A 26,771-nucleotide genomic window follows, 5' to 3' on the forward strand; every position below is an offset into this window, starting at 1 on the left:
GCTGTGCCCCTGCTTTCTGGGTCAGCTGGGGGCGTGGTGGGAGCACATCCAGCCATGGCCACATCGATAACAGCATTTCTGGGCAGCAAAACAGTATTGATGGGCGGCAGAAACCACTCAGTCCTCTTGAGCTGGAAAAATAGCTTGTAGCCAGTGAATGAAATATGCATGAAAAGGGCTGGCGAGATGTCTCTGGCTTGCTAGCAGCTCTGAGAGAACAGGGCAGCACAGACACCACGCAGCACTGTGCTGTTAAGGGTTTCAGGTTTGTCACAAGTCCACGATCACCAGAGGGTTTTTCCTTCCTGCTCTGACCTTTGCATATGGAAACTAAACTGGAAGTTTTTGGAAAATCCCCTTTGGAGCCATCGTTACATTTGTGGCCACACTGCAGCCTGGTGCTTGCCCTTTGGCTTTTCCTTCTCAAGCTAAAGTTGGAAAGAAGTGACCTGTTTGTAATACAGTCAGAAGCGGTAGCAGGTGTTACTATCACATTTCTGTAGGGCTTTCCCCATAGGAAAAACATACCCAAGTAGCATAATTCTTCAAAGATGAGAGCCAGCTGACTTCAGAGCATGTGGCGATGCGAGTCTCTAGTGAGCTGGGTTTGGGTTGCGGTTTCCTCTGCAAAAGAGGATGCAGAGCAGCTGCGTGGCAGCGGAGGAGCGATGCAGGCAGACCAGCAGTTTGTTCTGCTGTCCCCAGCTGAACGTCTGTGGGACTCTGGTTGTCCTGCCAGACTCGACCGGGAGCGTGTGGTCAGCACGGCCGGGTGGGGATTTTGAGGAGAAAGCATAAAGCTGGCTCCCGGTGTAACAGGAGGAGCACGCTGATGCTTTCAGCAGTCAAAATAGTCACTGGTAGTCCAGCACAAACTACCTGCATCCTCACCGTACTTCTGAGATGCTGTTAAAGGGCAGTGGGAACTGCAGTGGACCTCGAGGTCCGTATAAGCAGAGCTCTGCGTGACAGCTTCAGGCACTCTGCTGCAACTTAGGTGTAGTGCTTTGTGCTGCTCCACACTAACACCCTGCCAGCTCCAAAGTTTTCTGTTCTAATAGGTATCTGGCTTCTCTTTTCGCGGTGTATGTTAAGGGTTTTGTGTTCATTTGTGGCTCTGAACAAGTTACGTTTCCTTGTCCTGCCTTCTGTTGGCGTGTATTTTTGCAGAAGCAGGAAGAAGCTGCGTGCCTGGCTGTCAAATGTTTCTTTGGGGAATATAAAGGGTGGGAAGTGACCAGCCCAGAGTGCAGAAGCACCACAGACGATCCATGTGCCAACTCAGCAGGACCAGAGGAAAGGGAAGGTAGTGAAATACAATAGGTATTCCTAGAAATAAGGCTTCCCTCAAATACTTTTTGGTCCTCACTCAAATGCACTCGGCTGGATTTCAGGAGCGTCAGAGCCTACCTTCTGGCTAGAGCTCTGGGGTGCTGAGGTAACTCGCCTTTTCCTTCTCACCATCTCTGTGAGTGCTTTCTGTCTGTGTCGTGCAGCCTGCCACAAGCATCATGCTGTCTCTGGAAGTTGCAGAAGGAGGCTTGTGCAGCCCAATTTCATCCAGAATGCCTTTGAAATGTAATACACCTCTTAAATGTGCTTCGATACGCAGTTGTTAGCAGCTGTTCTTACTAGCCTTGGACTGCCGGGCCCTCGTACAGTGGATATTTGTAGGTCACTCGCCGTGCTGTTGCCAGATAACTTTCCGTGTTCGGCTGTTAATCATCTTCTGGTACCACTTGCTCCTTTATCTCAAGTGGAAGTTATCTCTGTAGCAGATCTAGAGTGTTTAGGGGTTCAGTTGCACAGTTTATCTGTGTAAGGGAAAACATGGTAATTAGGCAGTGGTTATCCAAGGAACAGAGCAAAATCGGCACAGTAAGCTTTTTCCTCACACATCTACAAATGCTTAATCATAATAATCCTCAGCAGTTGGATGTGTGGCTGGTTGGCATGAAAATACCGAAGCACTTGTTACCGTTGGATGGGTTTGGTGTCACAGGGCATTGTGCTCACCAGGCAGGTTTTCATAGCCCCTGCTTGTGTTCACCAGAAGTACTTGCACAAAAACAAGGGCCCTGGATTGTGTCATATTTGTAGGACTCCTCTGTCAGGGCAGCTTGAGCCTCTGCACGCAGCAGTGACCGCCTTGATGAAGTCAAAATCAGAACTTGGTTTTAATTTCAATAACATACCAAAAAATCCAGCTTTGAAAGCTGGTGGGCTGCCGGGGGCTGACTGCAGCCTTGCTTGCTGGGAATCCAGTCGTTCCCAGGCAGCACCTTTGGGTCCTGAGACTTTGGTCCTTCCCCTGTCCCAGCCATGTCGTCCTAAGGGCTGCCTCTCACCTTCCCTTCTTGCCACAGCACCTCTCAGTTCAGGGGGCGCGGGTTCACAGAGGAGATCAGGGAGGATTTGAAAAACCACAGCAAAGGTTTTGTTTTTAAGGACAGAACTCCGAACTAATAAGCCTGTGTTGAGCTGACCTTTTGCTGGCAACAGCTCAGTTCCTTGTGGGAGGGAAAGAAACAAAAAGCTAAAGAGTAAGAAGCAGCTCCAATTAGTGACCTAAGTGTTTACACCAGCTCAGGAGCATTTAATTACCTGTCAGCAGCTTGCTTTCTCCTGGTCACAAGTGTTTACACATGCAGCCAGTCATTCCAGCTGTTTCTCTTGTACTGCAGGAATTCAGAGGTAATTATGTGCAGCAATTTAAAGGTAGCTAGCTTTTCCCTCAATATGTGTCATGTGAAGATGCATACGCCTGAAAGAGACTCAAGTGCATGGCACCTTTGGGAGACACAGGGCTGAAAGGAGCCTTTATCTCCTTCCAGCATCAGGACCTGCTACTTGGTGACATGCGTAGGGAGCTTGACCTCACTGCGTATAAGCAGGGCTAACACAAAAGGACAGAAGTGGATTTATAAGCTGACTGGTCATTTTCAGGCAGGTTTGTGCAGACTGGCTCGCTAAGTAGCTGGTGTTAGGCATCATGCAGCGCCACGCTGAACTTGGCAGCAGCAGGTTTGCTGTGACCTCTGTTTCTGAGTGATCCAAAGAAGCCTGTTGGCTCTCAGCGTCTGTGGCAGGATTTTAGCCCCAGAGAAATGTGCATGACTTAAGGAGGGCCTTCACTGAACTCAAGGTCAGGCAGACTCTTTTGATCACCCAGCCTACTTGCGATCTCTGGAAGTGCACCCAGTGACACAGAATTGGTTTGATGCAGAGCCCTCGGCTTGGCATGAAGGTAGGCAATGCGCTGAATGCCGTACAGGAGCCATTTGGGCCGGGACAGACAAGGTTGGGAAGAGCGTTGGCGCTTTTCCCTGAGGGATCCCACCTGTGCTCGCTCCCATTGATCCTCTGGTTTTTCGTGTTGGGATTTTGGTTTCCACGCTTTGTGGTGCCCACATCCTAGTTTAAGAAGAGATCTGACCGCCGTGTCATTCTGACTTATCTCCGTATTTGTAGCTCCTAAGCTGAATTAAAGGATGCCTGGATGTAGTCAGCTGTTCTCCTGTTAGCGTGTTCGGTGCTTAAAGCTGCTGAAGCTGGAAAGGAGAAGCTCTGGGACTGCAAAGGGGAAGAAGACTGCTTTGCTCAGCTGTGTGCAGGAAGAGAGACTCACGAGACCAAGAACAGATCTCGCAAAAAGATCTTTTTTGTCTTATTTGCTCTTAGCAGCTACCTCTGTAGTTTGCAAACAAAAGTTTGTTGCAAAAGCCGAGATCCTCAGATGCAGGTTTTAAATTGCATTGGAGAATATTCTTTGTTCGTGGTGTTAGTGCAAGGTACTTAAAATGGTTAAAATGAGTGCAAGAGGGTCCTCGTGCAGGTTTAATATTGAGATAAGAGGTTAATTTGCCATTTTGGTAATTCTACCATTGAGCTCTACAGCCAGCTCACACACAGGCATACCTTCGAGACTGGAGGGATGGTTCTTTTCCTGGAGATTATTTCACAGTGGTGGCATCTTATCTTGTCACTGCAATGGCTCTTGAGAAAACGTATAGGAAGCCTCTTGAAATGATGTGATAGCCTTGGAACAAAGAGTTAATCTATTACTAGTGGAAGCATTTGCTTTGCAATTCATTTTTCCCCATTCGCAGCTCAATTTTTCAATTTATCACAGAGAGCAATGTGAGAGATTTAACTCTGGTAAGCCCAGAGGAGGATGGAAGCTGATTAGAAACTGGGGTGGGGGAAGATATTTTGCTCAGCTGGAATGACTGCAGCAAAGTAAATTAATACTGAATGCTTGAGCTGTAGATATTTGATTTGTTAATGGCTTTAGCTTTGCAGTCATTTGGTTGATGTAGCAAATTTTTCAGTGCCATGTGTAAATCTGCTGATTTCTGTTAGCATGGCCTCTGAAATACTGAGGCATGAAATATGGATAATGATCACGGTGAGTGTAGCACCGTTTGGTACCTCCAAAATAGCATTCAGTATTGTCATGGGAATTTTAGTTATTCTTCATGCTTGCCGTAGGCCCAAGAAGTGATTAGTATCCCTGATAGACTGCAAAGCTAAGGAAATGTGCTGGCATGGCTTATTCATAGAACAACTCTCTTTTGCCAAACCTGCCTGTACTCAGAGATCTGTCAGAGCCTAAGGCCGCGCAGACCCCGCAGGCCGCCAGGCCTGGTTTCCTGCAGCGTGGTGGTGCATGGCAGAGCCTGGCCGGGGAGAGGGCTGCCTGCGGGGCAGTGGTGTAACGGCACTGCCAGGAATTGCAGCCCTTGGCATCGGCTCCAATCTGCACGAAGCAGCAGGTCGGGGGTGGGAAGGGAAGAGGCACATCTACAGAAATAGCATTTAAGTGAAAACCGTACCCGACGCTGCATGGGAAGATAGGAAGAAGGATCAATTCTTTTGCAGCTGAGAACGCGAGCTGTGCCAGACAGTAATTAAAAGCATTTTACTGTGCCTAGTAACGTGTCTCAGCTCTAAAGCTCGCATCCCGAGCCTGCTCTGGAACAGACCCGTTTTTATTCCAGCGAGACGGAGCGCGCCGGCAGCTTCGCAGTCTGGTCGCGAGCGCTCCTGCAGCCCCTCTCCACCCTCCACAGTGCTCCTCTCCTTCAGGCTGAAGCATCCCTTGCACCTTCCCTGGGCCTCGCCTTCCCATCAGCTGTGCAATGTGCTCCCAGGATCGCCTAATGGGGCGGTAATATTGCTGTAAAATTGATACAGACCGTGATTTCCAAAGCAGAGATCACCCTACTGAGCAGGAAGCTGGATGTTTAGACAATAGGATTTTGCTGTGTTTCCGGGTTGGGTAAGCGATGACAGACGTTTTAGTGTGTATGTCTGTGCTGTGCACACATAGGTGTTGTCCTCCTGAGGAGTCACGTAACAGCCTGAAATGAAAAACAGGTGGTGTTGCAATGAAAATGGGATTGCTGAATACAGTGGGAATCACCCCTTCCTGAGACAGTCCGGCAGTGTGTGTTCCCTTCTGAACTTTTCATGTCTGTAAGCAAAAGTCTTTTTGCTTATGCACCTGTTTTTAAGGCTTCCTTTAAAACAAGGAAGAGCATTTTCCCATGATTCAACACTTATTGCAGCTATTTCTGTAACTCCAAACTTCTCGTTGAATAAGTTAGGGAAAGGAATAGCAGAAATAGGTCAGTTATTTCAATAAGATGTAGTTGTCTCTCTTCACAGCAAGCTGCCTTTTTCGTGCCTATGTGAATTGTGCTAATGTATCAGTGAATAAAGAAAAAAGAACAAAGTGGAGCAGAAGTGCCAGCTTTTTTATTCTGGGATTGCAGCCTCAGAGCCTTTTACTCAGCAGAAGTGGTACCAAGGCTTCTCTGGAACATCTTGGCAAACATTCCTGAAATCATAGAAGTGAATTGGCTGCCCACCTCTCGGAATACGAGGTCCACTTAAAAACCCCGCCCGTCATTTTGCTATCACAAAAATCAATTTCCACGTGCACCTTAAGTCCTGGTTCTAAGATGTGTTCTTGATGCTTTGCAGGACATCGCCAATCCATAATATTAAGGAAACGTGGTGAAAGCTTGCTGCTCTTAGGAGTCATCTGGCTTGAAATGTAGAGAAGTAGGCTGCCTTTAATCATTAGTCACAGGGTTACATTTTTCAGCTCGCTGCTTTTTCCTGGGGAGTGCCTGTGGCTGATACCAACCTCATGGCAGGTCGGCTGTCACATTGGTTTAGGCTAATCTGACTGTGGCTGGTCCTCGGAGAGGATACCAGGAGGCCAAAATTATATTCCTCTTTTTAAATACCTCCATGCTAGTGTGCACTGCAGGAAGGGCTTTGTTTTGTGACTTTTAAATTTCATGATCGAAGGAAAATCTTTCTTATGAAATCAACCTCATCATTTGCTCTCCCCAGACTTAAAACCTGATTCACCCCGTGCTTTCCCCCGTAACAGCAACGACTCAATCACGCCTGAATTGTGATCGGGCACAGAATATTTCAGTGGGATGCTGCAGTGTGGGTACAGAGGTGATCTCAGTACCGTGGCTGGCTTTCCCACATGGACAATTTTGTGCTGCTCGGTTTTAGAGGTGCAGGCGTTGGCAGAAGCAGCCTCAGCCACGCCGCAGGAGGTGAAGCCAGGGCTGTTCCCAGCCCGGCACTGTCCGTGTGAGGCCAGGCCATCTTCTTTCTTCCTTCCTGATGTTGATGAAATCCTCCACTTCCTCCTCAACTTGCCCACCCCACGATTGCCTGTTACTCTCTTTTCTGTAACCCAAATTCTCCTCTGGGTCATCTCTGGTCGTCCCCATCTTTTAGCCTTTCCATGCTGAGAAACAGGGGCTGAATTTTCTCAAGAACTTAACTAGCAGCATTAGTGGGGAATTTCAGTGCAGACAAGATGCGCCAGCCCCTGACATCCTAAGGATGTTTGTAAACCTGATCAAACATCATCCCTAATATACTGTCAGCCTCCGGGCCCCTGTTGTTAGCGTGTGGGGAGGTGGGAACAAAAAAGAAAAATGCACCAACGCGCTCCATCGCTTGGTTTCTTGTTCCTGGGACCCCGTGCCTGTAGCATCTTGTTTTGTTTCAGTAGTACCACCCTTGGTATGATCTGCTCCTCAGTTTCCCTCTGACCTTCTGAGCTTGCCTTGTATTTAAAATCCCTTTTTGAGCAGTGCCTACTTGCGTTATCTCCTCAGGCTCCCCATAAAGGTCCTGGGTGTGCTGCTGCCCCCAGGAAATAGCAGGGAAGTTGCAATTGCTGCAAAAACTAAAACCTGAGTGCGATGGAGCAATCAGGAGGTCCGTGCCCTGAGTCACTCTGACTCGTTGCTTACCTTTCCCCTTCCTGTCTGTCATCTGCTGGCTAATGATTCTTCCCTGCCTTGTTTGGCAGGGTCTGGTACTGGTTTTAAGCCGCCTTTGTTTCGGGAGGCACCTGGCACGGTTGGGTGTTTGCAGAAAATACCCCACTGCCTGCAGTGTCCTCGCTGCCACACCAATCCCAGTCAAACAGCTCCCAAGGGGAACAGTGCTAAAAAAAAATAAATAAAAATCACTATGTTTAAATGCTTCTTGTTTTGGCTGTACAGAGAGGCATTTTTAACAGCAGGGAGACCTCAGCCAGACTCCTCCACATGAGGCTAAAAGCCTGTCATTAAGAAAGGAAGGATTCAGCTGGACGTGGCGCTGTGGATCCAGGAAGGGGAGGGGAGGGGAGGCTTCCTCACTCACCCGACATTGGGCACGGTGACCTGAGCACACCCCATCCCTGCGTACTCGCCTTCGATAAAAATTTGCATTGTGCTTTTGGAAAGGACCTGAGGCTGAGTAGCTGTGATGCTGCCTGCCCGAACCACTGGGGAAAATGTTCTCGTGCAGTGCTGGTTGGCTGTAAAACTGTGACCTTTCATCAGATGCTACGTGATAAAATCGTGCTTCAAACAGGCAGGGTGAACAGGAACGCTGCTTCTCCTTGGGAGAAAAGCTGCAATAGAACACAGCACAATAACACCTCTTTTTTTGTGGCGCTCTTGTATCCCCTGAAGCTTTAGCTAATTTCTCTTTTTTTCTATTAAGCAATATAAGCAAGGGCGAAAAATTGAGGTTTTCAGATCAGATCTGGAAATAGAGAGATAGGATTGAGCACAGCTGTTCCAGGTCAGAGGAGCTGAGGAGGAGAAGCAGCCCTTGCTGATGGAGCAAGGTTATGCCTGTGGCCAAGGAATGGGCTTCAGTGTCAGAAATCTCCTTCGGGTTAGCCTTGGTTCAGCTTTGCTGCAGGGCAGAGTGGTCCCAGGAAGCCACCGGCACCTCAGCGTGCTGTCCCCTCATCCTGCACGAGGCAAGTCCTGGTGACACCCAAGCATCCTCTGCACCAGCTTCTGCCATGGCAGCTGCAGGCGAGCAGGACTATCCCCAGGGAACTTCAAAACAGCCTCATGAAAGGGCGGCGTAGGAAGGGGAATTCATGCAGAATTAGCTTCTACAGGGGTTATATAGGGTGCACCGAGCCGCAGTCGCGGGAGGCAGTAAATGAAACCAGCTCTCGGTACTCTGCTCCAGCCCCTGGTTGGCTGGCAGGAGCAAAGCATCCGAAGGGATGATTAATATCCAGGTTGCTATAGCGACCGGGAGCCGTGGTGCTAAAAGCAGCCATTCTCCATCACCCCCTCTGTGCTGGCACACACGCACCGGCCGAAGGGTGCTGCAGGAGCTCTGCCCGCATGGGGCCCTGGGTGCCCCCCGGGACGGCGGGGCCCTCCCACCTCCCACCCAATTCCTGGCTTCGAGGAGCTCGATGTGCTGGGGACACAGTGGGGCCGCTGCATTTGGCCACGCTGCATTTGGGGGCGGCTGTGCCAGGCATCACGCCGTGCCAGCCACGGGCTCGGTGCAGCACGGTGCTGCAGCCCTGCTCCCCGGCCCTATTCAGGGCTCCGTTCCCTGCTGGCAGCTCCAGTGTCATCACGGGTGAAGTCGGAGCCGGTACTGGCAAACCGAGCGTGCAGCTTCGCCCAAGCAAAAAGCCCACCGATATTTAACGGCTGCCCAGCAGCCTCACCTCACCCGCACAGGTTGGTCCCAAAGAATAAGGAACCCAAAAGGAGGAGAGAATTTCCAAAGCCTCTGCACTTGTTTTTTCACAGTAATTGTGTGTGATCTCCGTGAGGCTGAGTGGCAGTTTCCACCATTTTGTGACTGCAGACCTCTGCCTGCCGATTTCAGAAGTGTCTGTTGGAATTACAGCCCTGCACGTGGTAGTGGGGGAAGCGGAGCTGCTCCTCCGTCGGGCTGGCTGTGGGTTGTGGCTGTGCTGACAGGGTGACAGCAGCACTTTGCTGCAGCATGGCTTTCCAACCTAATGCACACAGCTTGTCTTCAACTGTTTGACCACTGTTTGACACAAGGAAATCGTTGTCCCCTTGTAAGTTTGAGTGGTAAGCAGCTGAAGAATCCCACATTTATCATCTTCATCATCAAAGCCTTGACCTCAAATTCTTTCAGGAGGTGCGTGATGCATTCCACCTGACTGAAACACGCTAGATTGCTTTTTTCTCTTTTTTCCAAATTTCTCTGTAGCCGCATAAATTCCTTAACCTTCAAAAATTCAGGTTGCAGAATTTTAACAGCATCTGCCAAAGCATCCAAGAGCCTCCTTTCGGGACGGATGTGGCAAATGGGTGCCTCTGTGATGAGCCGAGGAGCCCAGCAGCTGGCTGGGTGGTGGTGAGGACCAGCGGTGGGAAGAGAACAGAGCAAAGCACCTCTGCTGCTTCTCAGCCTGTGCAGAGATCAAGGCCCATGATGTCAAAAATGGGAAGCCGGTCTGCGTTCATCTTCCTAAGTGGTCGTCTTTTATTTATGTGCTGGTGCATTTGTAATGCAGGATTCTTGGCGTAACCTCGTGAAGGAGTTGATGTGCTTTTACCCTGTCTATAGCCAAGGACTTTGAATCATATTTTTGGCACAGTGGTTTTTCATAAAATATGTAACGCTCAAGCATCTTGTGGCCAGGTTTGATTCTACTAAAGTAGAAAGCTGGATGAGAGCTGACTCTCAAAAGCTTTGCCAGGCCTCAGAATAGCTGAGAAAATGTGGCTAAAAGGAGACTTCAGAAGAAGCTGCAGTTGGTACGTTTGTGCTGCACCAAGGGAAAGCTGCTGGGTTTAGGAACCGGGACGGTTTGAGTAGATGAAGTCAAGTGGTAAAAGACATCCCCGTGTTGTAGCCCAGCTGTAACACAGGTAACCAGCAGCCTTGGAAACTCAGCTCCATGCTCATCCAAAGGCAAGCTGAACGCAACTGGAGCTGCAGAGCACATGGAGCCATCCGTGCCTGCCTCGTGTGGGCAGGGAGGAGCCAGGCTGCGAGGATGTAACACGCTCCTAAAGGTTGTTTCCTACCTAAGTAGCACACCCATTCCGTAATTATGCACCAGAGCTGGTTTCCACTCCTTTCCAAGGCAGGTACAGGTGCATTAGCCCCCAAAGACACTCCTGTTACTGCTGCAAACTCAAGGGTATGTGGGGAGATGGAGACGACTCAGGCACCTTTCCCCATGTGAGAGGGATGCTGCAGACCCCAGATGTATCAGCAGCTCTCCCCCCTCTTTTTACTTTCCTTCACCTTATCTTGCAACATAGCAGCTTATTGCCAGTCTTTAGCATGTGGGAGAATTCATGTAAAATTTATAATTTTTAGCTTCAGAGAGAGCACAAAATACACGGAATTCTGGAGTGAATTTAACTCCTGCAGTGCTGAACTGCACACAGGGACTGGGGGTGAAGGAGTGGCTCTGTGGATTTTGGAGCAGGCATGTCCTTGTTACCCCGAGCAATTAAGCCAGCAGTGCAGCATGCTGGGGTGTCTCCTGTTAGGGTGCTAGGTCAGCAACCCCTGTCTGTGCATGGCCCCTGGCAGCTGGGCACTTCGGTGGCAATCCTGTGGTGGCTGGGAGCCACCTTTTCCATTACCCACTGGAATGGGTATTTTCCACACCCACACAGGGCTCTGAAATCATTCACTTTGCATGCTTGAGAAAATAAAATATTTAACACACTGCATGTGCTGCTTGCTTTTTTTTTTTTTGAAAGCCGCTTTGTTGATGAGATTTCCCAGGAAATACCCTACTTAGTGAATGCATTTTTCAACCAGAAAACCATTGGCCAGCTTTAGTGAATGCTTTGTAAGGGATAAATTACATCAGGCTTTGAATGCTGAAGACACAAGAAGAGAAAAAAGACAGAGCCTTCTCCTTTTGAAGTGCACATGTGAATTTTTCAGCTTCTATAGGAACAGAATTTGGGAAGCACCAGAAGGAGCAGGTGCCAAGGTCAGGGCATGGTTTGCAGCAGAGCTCAGGTTCCTGATGTGCATCTCCCCCATCCCCACACTCACATGGGAAGCAACGATCATGCTGCTGGTTGAGCAAAGCCACAGTCTGCGACAAAACAATCCTTTCCTTGAATTTCACCTGATGCAGGTAGTTAAGTTCATGTTGCTCCATCACATTTTCCAGGTGGCTGGACCCACCATGCCTTCTGCTTGCAGCCAAAGTGCTGTCTCAAAAACACTTTTCGGGGCTTTCCCAAAGTAAAATGCACACGTTGGGTGCCATCCTCCTGGGTAGTAAGGCTGACTGTTGGGCTGGGACATTGTGCTCATGGACCGTAATTGTACAGCCCTGCATGGGGATCCCCCGATCACCGTGGGGACCCTCCTTTGCCCAGGAGCAGGAGAATCAGCTGGCTTTGCTGGAAGAGATGGAAATATTTTACAGCTTGATGCTTTCCGGAAAGCTTTCTCTGGCTAGTCGGAATGGATGCACGAATGCCCGAGTTACTAAATAAATAAAGAATGAACTGCAACTCGCCTGTGCTGCTCTGGGACCACCTGACCTTGGGTTCAAGTAGGAATAAATGCATTTTAAGAATGAGAGAGTGAATCATTTAATGGACTAGGTTTGTTCCTCAGGCACTACCGACAGCCAGACGGGAAGCAATATACCTGGATCTGCCACAGACGCATCAGGAAAAAAGCACATCCGTGTTATGGCAGCTGCTGTCTTCTTAGGAGAGCAGTTTTTATGGTTTAGACATGAATAAAAGGAATGAGACAGTGCACTGGTTGGGTGCCAACAGACCAGAGTATTTATAGCAGGCTTTTCTTCTGCCTTGCTATGTGGCATTGGACATATGTAATGCTCTCCCTTGAGAATATTCATTTTTTTTAGATATTAAGAAATCTTGTTTTTCATTAAAATGGCAAGAATAGAGTTGCTGACGCAATTCAAGCCTGATGTTGTAATATGTGGTACTGTACGGTTCCCAAAACTTCAGACAAGTGGCTCTGTGGTTTACAGTGGTAAATAGATGTCAGCATGAGCTGAAGAGGAAAATGACACATGGGCAAGTCTGAGCCAGAGAAGATTTAAAGCCACTGTTCAAGGGTAGTGGCGGCGCTGTCAGTGGCACCATAGGGACTGCAGTTTCTAGCCTGGTCATTCTCTCGTAGATTAAAAATGGCCTTTGAAAAGGCGTCTTCCAGCTTCCTGTGTGATTTGCCTGAACACAGAGCACGTGGTACAGAAGTGCATTAGAAATAAGCCGCAAACATTTGTTAGTTTTGAAGGCTGAAAAAAAACACAGGGTATCGAGTATCATCTGACTGCGGATAATTTTGAAAAATTACTGAGAAATGGCCAGCTAGAGCCACATTTAACTCAGCTGACCTTTGGTGGCATTAACATGCCTGCAGGACTTGTTCTGACCTTTGGCTATGGAAATCTGCCTTTTGATCCTGACTTGAGATCTCCTTTATTTGTGTCTGTCCGCTCCGTATTCTCTCTCCTCCATAGCTTTGACCTGTCAAATCCCAGCCAAGGCCACCTTGCTCAGAAAAGCCCAACCACGCAAATAGTGCTGGGTCCCTAAAAGCAAGAACCCACGTGAGAAAACAGCGCCCTGGCTGTCTGATGCTTGGCTCTGACTGCGTGAGACCTTGGACTGTTTCACAAGGCAGGTTGTGAAAACCCTTTGTGGTTCAGGCAGTTGTCACAGCCCTGCCGTGCACGTGCAAGTAACGTAGGGCGAGCAGCAGACGGGTGACATGCTGCCTGCCATGCTCACGTGTCCCCAACACCTCCGGCTGCTCTTGAACTTTGAGCAGGGAGGAGTGATGTGCACCCAAAAATGGGTCCCAGCTCATCCCCGTACCCTGGGCTTCTCCCCTTGGGGCACCAAGCCTGTGGGATGAAGAGTAGAGCCCGCTGGCTTGCTCTGGGGGTGCTCCAAAAAACATAAGCCCCTTTGGCAGCATGGAGAAGAGGTTTCCTTTATTCTCACTGTCAGCACTCATACAGCCCTGCATGCAGTGCAAGGAGGCAAAGAGGACATTAAATTATTTTCTCGGGTACACAAGGTAGTAAATCACAGCTTTTAACCTCCCATAGCTACGTGAGCCAGTGTATTTTAATGAGAGCTGGATGGGAAAAGGTGTTTCTGCCTCGGATGTCAGGTCCCAGCAGTGGGAATTCGAGCAGAGCACAGAAGGATGAAGTGTGCCAAGGAGTCACAGGGCCGATGCTGTTGGCATCATCCAAGTCTTACTTAGGGAAATTTATGCTCCGAGCGTGTAAATCTCTTCTGGAAGTGGGACCCAGGGCTTTGAAGCCATGCACACTTCACTTTGATGGCCCCCCCGAGAGGGAGCAAGCGGACACAGCGTGCCGGAGTGCGCCGCAGACTCTGCACAGGGCGCATCTCCCCCTGCAGGGAGGTGTCCCCAGGGCTGTTGGCATGTGGTGCCCGCCGTGCTGGTCCTGTGCACGGGGCGACTCAGACAACACAGGGGGAGATACGAAACACACATCCAGTCTTGGTGCTGGTTCTACGCCTGTACGTGCCAAGACCAGCTGTTCTTATTTTTGTACCACTGAAGCCATTGTGGTGTTACAGCTCCTCCGACCACCCACTCCCTCGAGCCCAAATACCCAGTATCATTGTCCTGCAAGCTGCAGCAAGCCACAAGTGTTCAGAGGAGATACACCCTGTCCCTCCCTGCCAGATACACAGCCTGCAGAGGCAGCACTCTATAAGCCCTTCTGCAGAAGACATTTATCTTTTCCACAAACGACACCTGTTGTAACTCAGATATGTAAATGTTGTGTCCAATCTCATTTTAGATCCTGCTTGTTTCTTCTCCCCTCTGTGCCACGCAGTAGCAGTGAGTGGCACAGCTGCAGTGACCCACAGCAGTAGCACATTGCCTGGGAATGTGCTTGAACCCACCTCGAAATTCTCAAACTTGCTGTTTGGCTTTCTGGCTTTTGTTGGAAGTAGGGACTTTAGTAGAAACAGAGACTTGAGAGCTGCCTGTTTTTTTTAGCCCTCTCTAGTTTTTAATCACCGCTTCTTACGTATCTTCTTCATGCAGAATATAGCTGCTGCTTTTTTTGGTTACTTTTTTATAGCCTCCCTTCATCTGTGAGCATTTGTATTTCTTCATCTCTGACCCCCCCCCAAACACTGCACCCGGTAGCCAGATGAGCCGGCAGCACTGACTTACATCAGGTGTTACAGCTGCTCAGGATTTGCCATCCTGCTCCTAATGCTCCCCAGCAGCTTGTTTGCAGCCACATGCTGTCATGAAGCCTTAGCCCAGTAGTCGCAGTGATGACTCCTTCCAGAGGAGATGCCTTGATCTGAGTTCTAGAAAGATTTGCCCATTTAAAAAAAATCCCCTCTGAAATACATCACATTGGGTTTATTGCTGCCGAGCCCTCATTTCACACTGCACAGCATGCTTCAGTCACCTCATTTAAATCCCTGCCATGAAAATCAGATGCTCCCTTTACTCTGTTTTCCTTCTTCTGTCCAAATTTTGATTTCTGAACAGAACTTCTTCCACACTCCTCGATTGCCCCAGCTGCCTCTGTGCCCCCCGCAGGCCGGATCGCCTGCCCCTTCTGCCGCTTCCCCAGGGCCCCCGCACTGCCGGCCCGGCACCGCGCGCGTTCACGGCTAAGTGAAGGGCATCACATCGACTACTGCTTCGCGCCGTTTCTATGCCTATTACAGTTCTTGCAAAATGTTGGAAGTCATCTGTGTTTGCTCTTAAGCATCCTGTGTGTTTAACATTTATTTAACAATACATTGATTTAACTTTCTGCCCGCTGTCTTTGCAGAAACTCCCTCTGATCTTTCTCCACTCTTTTTCTCCGTTCGTTTTGCTCCCCACCACTTACTGGAGACAAGATGCTTTTGTACTATCAACAATGTTGACAGATGTCTGTGGCCATTTATGCGCTACTTGGCTTGTGTTTTCCCTGAGGTCCTAGATTAAATGCTCAGTCAAAACTCTCATATTTCATGGGCCAGCAGTCTGCTTCCACTCTGAGTCATCCCTTCTCTGCTGGTTTCCCTTTTGCCGGCGTTTGCCCAGGTGTCTCACCAGCTCCCACTGGACGCCTGACGCCGCGCTGGCTGCAGGATGTGGCTGCTCACGCACGCGGTGCTCAGCCCGCGCGCCTGCTCTCACGCAGCGACTGCCCCAACCATTCCCCGACAGCATCTCTAACAAGTGCAGGGCGATGGACCGCAGCACAGACGGGGGGCAGTAATCTGATAAAGGCAGTTTGCGTGCGAGGATGGCTCGGGGCAGGTGAAGGGAGAGAAGTCATGCGTCCTGCAGGGCTCGCTGAGCCATAAAGCCCCGTAGCAGAGAGAGGCCCCTGCACACAACCAGCTGGGAGCAGCGTGTCGAGGGAGAGGCTGCTTCCACCCAGCAGGACCATTGTATGAAAAGACCAATGTGGTCACAAGCCACTGAGGCCTTCACGTGGTGCTAACGCCGTTATGACCATGCGGTTCCTCGCCGGGCCAGATCCTGCCTCCCACAGGCGCTCTCCGTTTGTACTTTACACCTTCTCAGTTTCTTGCCTGGGTGCTGGGGGCTCGCGTTTCTTCCCCAGCAGGCTCTCAGCCAGCACTTGCATCTCGCTGCCTCTTCTAATGGAATAGTTGTTAAAAATAAGTAATTTTATTTCCCAGAAGCTGCCCAGCAGCAGCATCCATCATTTTGTCCTAATTGACTTTACTTCCGTCAGCTTTCGGGTTGTGTCCGGGCTTGGTGAGCAGCCAAACCTGCCATAAAGCAGCTCCGATGGGGCTGCGCTCAGAGGCAGGGCTGTGCTTGGGATCTATGGCTCTATTAGCCCTGATGTTGTGTGCCTGGTCTCCTAAATGTGTGCCTGTGCAAGAGAGATGCCAGGAGCATCTTGGAAGCCCATTAAGGACTTACTAAAATAGAGGGCGATGCCTGGAACAGCCTCTGTTGTGCAGGCGGAGGGGGCTGGAGGCAGCCCTGGGGGGCTCTGCGGGGCCGATGTCCTTGGGGCAGAAGCAGCACCTCCATGGGCTGCGGTGGGGGTGGAAGCAGAAGGAGGAGGTCAGGGGGCTTCTCCTGAACTGAGAACACAGCATCCCAGCAGGAGCTGTGTGTTGGTCGCAGGAGCTGGCTTTGAAGCCGTTCTCGGTAAGAAACCGCACCTGACCCCAAGGCAGGAACGTAGAATCAGGTGGATCTGTGTGCACAGGCTGCAGGGAGCGACTGGCCGTGGGGCTAAAGCTCACACACACGTCCTGTGCTGGGGAGGATGTGGGGGTTAAGAGACAACTCTTGAGAGTCAGAGGATTTGGGTTCAGCTCTTCACTCTGCCGCTGCATTCCAGCACCGTGGGCTTGTCACTTAGCTCCCTGCACAGTGACCGTGCCTTCAGCAGGGGGCTGGCAGTAAACACCCCATTCAGTTCTGCCCACCAACCTGGAGACAGTAAAATATTCCGTCTTCATTGCAAACCCCAGGTGTTCCTTTAAGTTGTCAGGCCAGAGGATGACTAGTATGCAATTTGTAAATTCAGAAATGTTCCTCAAATCCGAGCAACCATGGAAATGCTTATGGACTTACAGCAGGGATGGCGAGACAAAGACCAGTTTTATGTTTCCAAGCTTGAAATGTAATAGTGCAAGCATTCTTCCACCTGAATTTCACCACAACAACCCCATTTTCTGACCGTGATTTGTCTTACTGAGGTGGAGAGGTGGAAGAGCAGAGGACAACAGTGGGACAGGATTGTGCAGTGAGAACTCAGGCCTTTCCCCAGGCTGTGCGGAGGTGAGACTTGTCTCTTTGAAGTCTTTGTCTCTTTGAGCCTTTGCTGCCATCACTTCCTTGCTCAGTTCGACCTGCAGAGCACCGATGGCTCCCCACAGGGTGTTTTCACTGTGTGTTGCCCTCAAAATGCTTCGTTGGACTTTCAGGATTGGAACTGGACCACCTCCATCTCAGACTCTTCCTATCCCTTTGTGACCCAAATTCTGCAGGAACTTGGGAAGCGTCCTCCCAGTTGTGCTATCTGCTAAAATCAAGTTGTGCCACTGAGCTTTGGGATATCTTTACCTTAGCTTACTGGCTGATGCTGACAGCTGTTCCTTCCCTTTTGGACACTTATGAACCATCTCACTCCAGGACAGCCAGCATCTGCCATCTCCCCTTTTTGCCGCTGCACCCACAGGTGTGATGCAAATGTAACTGATGAACCAGGAACCAGGCTGAGATTGTTTCCAACCTCATCTTTGTTGGGACTGACCTAGCACAGGAACAGCATCCAAGGGACGGAAGGTCCCAGCACATTGAGCTGCTTGTGGAGCTGGTGGCAGGGTTCAGCATTGCATCACTGTTGGGAAAGACCAAGGACAGGGTTTGTGATCCTTCGCTGGACTTGCAAAGGGTTCTTTGGGTGCCATTCAAGGGCTGTCCTGCTTCCCAACAAAATGTTTGGAGGCTGAAACCTGTTCTCACATGAAGAGCAACATGTGATGAAGTGTGAGTAAATGCTGGGATCTGGATCATGTTGGGATCTGGAAAACATGGGGAGGAAGAGGAGCATGCACTTAACAGACATTTTGCATGGAGAGAAGATCTCCTCCATAGTCCAGTATCCCAGGACAACGTTAGTTCATGTAGACATGTACTTAGTGGAGTCAGTCTCTTTCTCTAGCAAGAGCTGACACCTCCAGACGTTTAGCTTCTTGCCTAAGGTTGCCCAAACACAGACCCCAAAATACATCCAGGAACACGTGAGTTCCAGGTCTGGTCCTGCTTGTGGTTGAGATTCAGCTGGGTGACATTCTTCTCCCTTGGCTTGGGCTGGCTTACTGCTGTGCAGAAGGGTCAACAGAGTTGAACTATTCGTGGCTGCAGAACCTCAATCTTCTTACCTGCGGTTTGGTGAGGGCTGCAGGAGAGGAGAGAGGAGACCTCAGCACTTAGCCCTGCTACAGACGCTTCATGCTAACCCTGCCTGCCAAGCGCACGATGGCAGGAATCTCCAAGAGGCCCTCCTGCGTATACGGCTTGTTCTGCTAAGACATGGTAAAAATAGCAAACTAAGTAGGGATTTTAGCCTCAACTCACTGCGGCAAGAGTAAATAAGTATTAAATACCTGGGACAACGTGAGGGCTTTGTGTGCTGCTGCCCTGCCAGCACCTCTCCAAACAAAACAACCACTCCGTATTTTTAAGAGTGGTGAACTGCATAAAAGTGCTGCTTTTTGGGCATGATGCATCTTGATCAGTCTGCGTTAGTGGTGTGGAATCGAAGTCTGTGCGGTTCAAAGGGCTTACGCCACATCACTGAAAATACTGCAGCAGCTAAAGCAAGGCAAGCCCCATGTCTGTGAGCTAAGCACAGCCAATACGCAGAACAGAAACCCAGCGTATCCCCCATGCTGTGTTCAGAGCATGGTGAGAGGCAGTGGAGTTGATGCTGCTGAGTCTTCAAAGCCCTAAATATTGTGCTAGGAACTGCTGGAAGTTCAGCAGGATCTGAAGCATGGGTGAAGTTGCAGGAGGCTCTCCCAGAGGCCAAATTCCTGGGTTTCTCCTGCATCCCGAGGCCAGCGGGGCTCACAGGGACAGGGCGTTTCTCTTGCTGCTTCACTCCACTGCTCCGTGGCGCCTGCTCCCTTCTGGTACAGAGGGGATGGCAGCAGAAGGTGAATTGCCTGGAGGCAGCGAGGGAGCTCTCCTGGTGGCCCTGATGGCCGTGGCATCTCCATGGGCATTGCACTGCACAGCAGGGTCTGCCTGGTCATGAGCATCCCTTGGCACAGCTGGCTCCACGGCCCAGCACGTGCAGATGGGTCTTAGAGGTGCATTCGGAGCCCTGTTTCCTTCCTCAGAGGCCAGCAAGGGGCCTGGTGCTGGAACAAGTTCTCCTTGCACCCAGGAGCATCTTCCCTGTGCTATGTGTGAAACGTGCTATGTGGGATGAAATGTGCTATGTGGGATGGGGTGGCCCCAGCACAGCCGCACATGAGCACTGGGAGTTCAGCTCCAGGCCAGCCATGGCTGGTTGGAGGGTTTGGATTCACCACTGAACCCTTCCTCTCTGTGCCAATTGCCTGTCTGGGGAGCCAGGGTTGTTTTCTTTCTTTTTTTTTTTTTTCATTTTTCTTTTTTTTTTTTTCTTGCTGTGGACTTCATTTCTTCAATTCATGTGGAATTTATTTCTTCATTTTTAGTAACAAAGCTGGGTTAAAGGGTTAAAAAAACTGGGAATGGTTTGCAGTGACACAGTCCTGTCCCTGCCTCTGAGCAGGGCGCTCTGACCCCGGGAGCTGCCGGTCAGTCTGTCGGGCTGTCGAGGAATTCCCTCAGTGCGGCAGGAAAAGCAATAACAACCTGTGCTTCTTTGAGCTACATTAAGCTGTATTTGTAATCTGCAAGCTTGGAACGAGGGATGCCCTTGCTGTTTTTCTAATTTTAGAGACGGGAGGGATTTTTCACAAGGTCGTTCAGCAAGTGGGTGGCAGAGCTGGCAGCAGACCCCAGGCCTTCTGCAGCCTTTGCTTTGGCCATGAAGCAGAATCCCCCCCGGCGGCGCTGGTCCCGCTGCTGGAAGCCCCTCGTGGGACACCCTCTGCTGAGGGGCAGGCAGGGTCTCGGCCGAGGCCCAGAGGCCGGGGGCCTCCTTGGTTTTAGGCTTTCTGCGCTGCTTGCCGCAGGACGTGCCCTGACCCGACAGCACGGCCTGACCCTCGCTGACGCTTCCTCTCCCTTTGCCTTGCAGCGAGAAGCGCGCGCTGCAAGTCAGCGTCACCAACCCGGTGCAGTGCAGCCTGCACGGGCGGAAATGCACCGTCTCCGTGGAAACGAAGATTAACCAATCCCAGCCGGATTTCACCAAGCATCGTTCCGGTTTCATCCTCTGCGTGCCAGGGAATTAGCATCCACGCCGCCGGCGCAGCGAGCCTGGGGAGAGAGCGGAGGAAAAACAGACTGGGGCCTTGGTCTCCCTCCCCGTGCCTTGGATCTTTCAAGGGGAATCACGTAGAGATGCTCAGCTGTGACACAGTCATGCACCCAAAAAGATCTCTAAAGCCAGAGGTTTAGCAAACCCACATTCAGGAGAGGGTTTTGCTACCATATGCAACAAAGGCTTAAAACAGCCAGTGTGGCCTGTCACCATCTTACAAAACAGGCCAGAGTATCAGGAAAGTGCATCTGAATTATTCCAAAAAAGCATTTATCGGTACTTAGCCCTCTCCTCCCTTTCCCACGTTGATTCTTCAGCCCTCTCCCCTGTTCCCTTCTGTGTTTGTCTGTCGTTTTGCAATATTCTGCAGCCTCCACCGGAGGAACCAAAGAAACCGGCTCAGGAAGGAGCCTGGTGATAGGGCACCACATCCTGATGGGGACAGAGCCCCCTTTGGAGAGGAGGGCTGGTGTCTCTGCCGAGGAGCCGCCCGGCGCTCCCCCAGCCCCGCACGGAGTTGGGCTGGTCGGGGACACGCAGCTCAGAGCTTCCCTGCTGGCATCCAGGAGCACAGAGGCAAGGTGGTGGGAGCCGGGTAGTGCAGCGCAACGGGGAGTGGGATTCACAGTGCAGAGGTGTTGGGTTTTTTTATCTATCTGCATTGTTTGTGCCTTAATTACCCTCTCCAGTGACCAAAGCGGGTTCCCATTTGGACCCAGCAGCCTTGCAGAGTTTTCATGTGATCCCATGGCTTCTTGGTATCCCCAGTGGTGAAGTTTGGTGAGGGCTGTAAGGAAGCACTGGCCGGGTCTCTGCAGGGGCCTGAGGGTCCATGGACCCGGCCCAGCGCTGCCCCGCTTTGCACTAAGCAGCCGCTGCTTCTGGCAGGGCAGGAGCACAGACCCGGCTGCAAGGCCGGGCCCTTCCTCGAAGTTTCCTGGTTGGGTGTCAGCAGCCCCATTGCCATCACCTCGGCTTTTTGGCCAGCATCACCGTTAGCTGATGCACAGAGCTTGGCTAACCTCGCTCTTGGTGTTTTGTGTTTACGTAGGGTCGTGGTTTCACCAGCTCTCCTCTGTGCCAGGTACCCCGCCAGGCTTTTTATTTAATGCCAGCGAGCTGTAGCTCAGGCTGTGGAGGTGGTGTTTGAGCGGAGGCAGCTGTGGGACTGTTGGGATCCCGTAGACCAGGTCCTGGCGCTGCTGGTCAGGTCAGGATTTGCAGCCCCTGGGATGCACCCCCATAGGTGCAGCTGAGCTCTGGGCTTTTAGGAATCAGACGCACCGAACGAACCCTAAATAAAATGCTTCAGAACCCATGCCGTGGCCTTGGGGAGCAGGGGCAGCCTTTATCCCCAACCACTGCCAGAGACCTGAGGTTGATGGGACCAGAACCCAGAAGCCTGGAGCCACATCCAGCCACTGGTCTCTGCTTGTAGGGAGCTGCTCGGGGACGCAGCATCCCACACACGGGGGCTGCCCCACAGCCTCCAGAGGCCCCTCCAAGAGCTGGTAAGCACCAGGCACCCTCCAAAGGCTGCCCCACAGCTCTGTGGCAGCGACGTCCCAGCTCCCGACCATGTCCCATGCCCCCTGCCCTCTGCCCCATGCCGAGTGCGACCACCCAGGGCCCCCCACAGCCCCTTGGCCACCTAATCCCAGTTTGTGCCCCACAGTAGCAGCAGTGCCACTGCTGAAGCCATCCCACACCTGGGCAGGAGGAGAGCGTGCTTGCCTTCATCCCGAGGAAGCGCCAGCAGGAAAGTCCTCGCCATTGCTGTGCCTTTCTATTTGCACTTCTCGCTTTTTGTATCTAATGGTCCCAAAGCCTCCCTAGTGACACTAACCCGTAGGCAAGGTAGTGGCAGGAGTTTTAATCAGCACTTTTATACACTATCCCTCCAACGAAATGGTTGTACTGAATCATGATGGACAGCAATAAATCGCGTGTGTAGGAAATTTCTAATGCTATGAGATGAGATAGCAATATTGTATGAGATGAAAAATGTCTTTATAAAATATATTATCTGTTCCTGCTCTGGTTTTATATATATATATAAATATATAAAATATATATATTCCTGTTTTTTTTTTTTCCCATAAATTAACTATTTCTAAATTGAATTTTGATTTTTCAGCCTGGGGCGATAATGCAATGAACTTTTTTTTTTTTTTTAAGTAGTTGATATTTTAATGTGTAAAAAAGCAGAAAAACCTACTATCATTGACCTGGGTTTTTGTTTACATAATTCACTGTCATAAATAAAAGACCAATTAGTTGCATCCCACTCTTGTGGTGCCCGTTTCTGACCAGTAAGGCGTCGCGGGGAAGACGATGCTCCTGACGCATGGAAGGGCAGTGGAGTTTCCAGGCCCCTTTCGGCACACTCAAACCCACGGTTCACCTTCACGGGGCGGCAGTGCTGCAGCAGGGAGCCTTCGGCACCTTACAGCTCCCGGCTCAGTCCAGTTTTGCTGTCAGTGGCGCCGTTGTCTCCTCTCGTCGTCCTGCGCCTGTCCCCTCGCCCCCAAACGCCTGCTCTGCTGGCAGCCGCGTCGGGACAGCCCCACTGCTTGCTCAGCCCACACCGCGTACCGAAGCCACCGGTGGCAGGGTGACCCCCGTGCCATTAACGCGATTAAGGCGCGGGCGCAGCTGATGCATTAAACCCCTCCTTCGTCAAGGCAAATCCAATTTTCCAACGCTGCGACGCGGGCACGGAAGGCGTCTGACCCGCACGGGTCGCTGCAGAAAAGACTCCGCCACGAAACGCTGCCGTGTAATGGATGGTCAGTGCATTTTATTTAATCAGCACAGTACAAAAATAAATAAAAATAAGGGGAGGGGATTAAATTACAGGCACACTGAGCCCCATGACACAGTCTGTCAGGTTATAAACCACACATACTTACAAACGCACTATACACATACATACAAAATGAGACAAATATAAATTAATAAGTAACAATACCCACCAATTTGGTCAACAAAGATCTACAGAAGAGATTGCACTAAAAAAACGTACGTACACATGTATAATTAGCAGGTTCCAATGTACAGCGATGAAGAGTTTCAAGTGAAAAAGAAAAAGAAATGGCACGTCATTCCTCCCTCTCGCTTGCATGTTTAACGACCGATGGACCAGAACTAAACTAGAACTGTGCACACGAAGAAAAAAAAAAAAAAAAAGAAAAAACTTATCAGTCCCCAGGCCTGATAAGGGAATACCGGCTCAAGACTGCGGTATCGGGGTGGTGTCGGGTCTTTGTGCATGGGTGTAATTTTTACAGCCATCTCTTGTAAGGTTTTCTTTTGATTTTTTTGTGTTTTTTTTCCCTTTTTTTTTTTTTGAAGACACAAAATGCTTCTGTTTGCATGCGCAATACCACTGTAAAAGCAACAATGAAAGAATAAAGAAGGGTTTCTCCTTTTTTTTTCCCCCGTAGGTTAGTATTTTTGTTCTAAAAGTATTCATATAGCAGCATGTAGATTTCTTTCCTTGCTTGCACACTCAAGTAGATCCTTACACAATACTCATGATCAGTGCACGATGGGAACAATACATTTCACATTGATGTAATGATACAGTAGCAGTTATTTCCCTACCCCAGACCCACTCAGAAATCCGAGTCTTTTCAAAGAAAATAAATAACGGGGCGGGAGGGGCGGGGGCCAGCCCGGGGCCGGGCAGCTCGGCCCGGCCCGGCCCTTCACAGCTTCGTTCCGTTCCGATCCGTTCCTTTCGGATCCGATCCGATCCGTTCCGATCCGATCCATTTCGATCCGTTCCGATCCCATCCGCGCCCGCAGCTCCCGCACCGGAGCCGGGCTCCCGCTGGCGGCCGCCCCCCCGCAGCCGGCGGGGCCCGCAGGGGTCGCTTTTTTTGCCCTTTTTCCTTTTTTTTTTTTTGAAATTTTTTGTTTTTTTATCCCATTTTCCCCCCTACCTGCTCTTTGTCTCGGCCGCGCTGTCGCCGGGGCCGGGCCAGACCGGGGCTGCCCCGCTCCCCCCGGGCGCCCCCCCCTCCCCCGCCGCCGCAAGCCTCTGGGCTTTTTTTTTTTTCTTTTTTTTTTCCTTCTTTTTGCTTTTTTTTTTTTTTTCCCCACCCGGTTTCGCTGCAGCCGAGCTGAGCCAGCCCCGGAGGACGGGAATATTGGGGAGGGGGATGATGGAGAAGGAGATGGGGGGGGAGGGGCGAGGTTTCCGCTCCGCCGCCGCTTTGCTGGGCTGGGGAGGGGGTCGGGGGGGGTCCCCGGTCCCGGATCGGAGGGGGGTCGGGGGGGGGCAGCCCCGGGGGCGAGGCGGCGGCGGCGGCGGCGCTCACCGGTCGAGGCCGATGAGCAGGCGGCCCTTCTCCTCGGCGCCGCTCTCCTTCTTGAGGTCGGCGAAGACCTGCGTGAAGAAGTGCGGGTCGGCGTTGACCTGCAGCATCTTGGGGCTCATGAGGTCGATGATGGAGAGGCAGCGGTCCCAGAAGGCCTCCTTACAGCTCTCCACCAGGAAGGGCTTGAGCGGGTAGGAGATCTCGTTGCCCATGTAGGAGTAGGAGAGGTACAGGCAGGTGAGCAGCACTGCCTGCAGTTCGTGGTCGCTGGCCACCTCGGCCGAGATGACGTCCCGGCACAGCATGTAGAGGAAGACCACGTTGGCCGGCGTGATGAAGCCCTGGTCCTGCCAGCCCTGCAGCAGCAGCGAGCGGTCCACGGAGCGCAGCCAGAGCACGGGGTCGGTGGGCGAGAGGTGCTTCAGGCGGTAGCAGCGGCGGCACAGGAACTCGCCCAGGCAGCGCAGCAGCTCGCTGGTGGACGCCTGCACCACGACGCGGCGCGGGGTGGCGGCGGCGGCGGGCGCGGCCGCGGGGGCTTTCTGCGCCGAGGCGAGGGCGGCGGCGGCGGCGGCGGCGGGGGGCGGCGGGGCGAAGGTGGCGAGGTTGGCGCAGGAGAGAGACTTCTTCAGGTTCTCGTTGTTCAGGTGGGTGACGTTGCTCTGGTAGCCGCCGTTGGGCTGCACCTTCTTGGAGCTCTTCTTCTTGGCCGAGACGGCGGCGATGCGCTTCCAGGGCAGCACGGAGATGAGCGAGTGCCGCTTCAGGCCCTTCTCCTTCGCGTTCTTGCTGTTCTGCACCGCCGTGTAGTGCCCCACCGTGGCCGCCCCCTCCTCGAACAGCGGGGCCTTCCGGTAGCTCGGCGACAGCGACAGCACCGTGCCCATGGCGCCGGCCGCCCGGCGGGGCCCGCCGCCCGCCCCGGCCCCGGCCCCGGCCCCGGCCCCGGCGCGGCCCCGCGCTCGCTGCCCGCTCCGCCGCCGCCGCCGCTCAGCGCCGCGCCTCGCCCCGCCCCGCCGCCGCGCGCGCTCCCGCCGGCGCAGTGCGCGCCCCCGCCGCCCCGCCCCGCCGCCCCGCCCCGCCGCCGCCACGTGCGCCCGCCGCGCCGGCGGGAAAAGGGGCGGGGAGGCCCCGCCCACCCAGCCCGAGGCCACGCCCCCGGCCGCGCCCCCTCGGCGCCGCCGCGCCACGTGCGGCCACCGGGGGGGGGGGGCGGCGAGAACGGGGGGAGCCGGGGGAGGAGCCCCGGGGGGACCCCGGGATCGGGGGGGGGAACCCGGGGGAACGGGCCCGGGGCCGCGCCCAGCGCCCCGCCCGGTAACGCCGCCGCCAGCACCGGGCGCAGCTCGGGGCCGGCCCCGCAGCGACGCCCGCAGGCGGTGCCGGGGCAGCGCAGCCGCTGTCACCGCGCCCCGGGAGGGACGGGGTGAGCGGCCCCCGAACCCCGCACCTGGGGCTGAGGGCACGGAAAAAAAACGAGGTCGAGGCCCCGGCCCCGCTGCTGCTGCCGGTGGCGGGGCCGGAGCTGGGCGGTGCCGAGCAGGCAGCAAGGCCCTGAGACCCCCCCAGCTGCTCCCCCCCCCAGCACCCCGGGTTTTTCCAACACCCGGAGCCCCACGGCCGCAGCTCACAGCACGAGGGTCGCACCTGGGATCCCCGTGCAGCAGCTCAGGATGCCGGGCGGGGCTGGAAAAGCTGCACCCGCAGCGAGGCCCCAGGCCAGAGAGCAACGGTGCTGCAGCCAGGCCCCACACACCCCCCTCTGCACAGGAACGAGGAAATCCACGAGGAGCTGGTCCCTGGTGGGCTCCTGCCCTCCCATCCCCGCAGCCAGCTGCAGAGGATTCCTGCAGCAGAGGGGCACTGGGGCTGTGCAGGGCCAGGCCCAGGGGCACTGCTCTTACCAGGAAAGCCCCCGGCTGTTAAAAACATCACCCGAAGCCCTGCAGCATGAAACACACCTTCATGTGAAAGCCTGGTTTTTAAGTCAAGCCTGTGAAGGCTAAGCTAAAAGGGTTTAACAAGGCTTAACCTTTGAGATCATTTGGCCCCAGTTTTAATAGGGTTGGACACGGAAGGCAGGTGCGCGGATGCCTAGTAAAGCCCAGCTTCCCTCGGAGAGCTGGAATGATGAGTGTGCCATCGGGACAGCGGCCCCACAGCCACAT

The 26,771-nt window shown here is 52.5% G+C and overlaps 2 protein-coding genes across 3 annotated transcripts in view; one reads left to right on the forward strand and one right to left on the reverse strand.

Annotated features, from left to right (window-relative positions):
* Positions 1 to 22,560, forward strand: part of MYO1D (myosin ID) — a 156,922-nt gene extending 134,362 nt beyond the window's left edge. For both annotated transcript variants that reach the window (XM_027445220.3, XM_072029076.1), the window contains exon 22: positions 20,093 to 22,560. In XM_027445220.3, coding sequence (XP_027301021.3) covers positions 20,093 to 20,249 — 157 coding nt within the window. In that variant the 3' untranslated portion in view covers positions 20,250 to 22,560. The remainder of the gene's footprint in view (positions 1 to 20,092) is intronic.
* A 491-nt stretch (positions 22,561 to 23,051) lies between these two features.
* CDK5R1 (cyclin dependent kinase 5 regulatory subunit 1) lies at positions 23,052 to 25,613 on the reverse strand. Its single transcript, XM_027445222.3, has one exon. The coding sequence runs from the start codon at positions 25,488 to 25,490 to the stop codon at positions 24,600 to 24,602; it is 891 nt and encodes a 296-aa protein (XP_027301023.2). The 5' UTR covers positions 25,491 to 25,613; the 3' UTR covers positions 23,052 to 24,599.
* Between the last annotated feature and the right edge of the window lie 1,158 nt (positions 25,614 to 26,771).

The sequence above is a fragment of the Anas platyrhynchos genome, chromosome 28 (assembly GCF_047663525.1).
Source record: "Anas platyrhynchos isolate ZD024472 breed Pekin duck chromosome 28, IASCAAS_PekinDuck_T2T, whole genome shotgun sequence".
In the NCBI taxonomy this organism is placed as follows: Eukaryota; Metazoa; Chordata; class Aves; order Anseriformes; family Anatidae; genus Anas; species Anas platyrhynchos.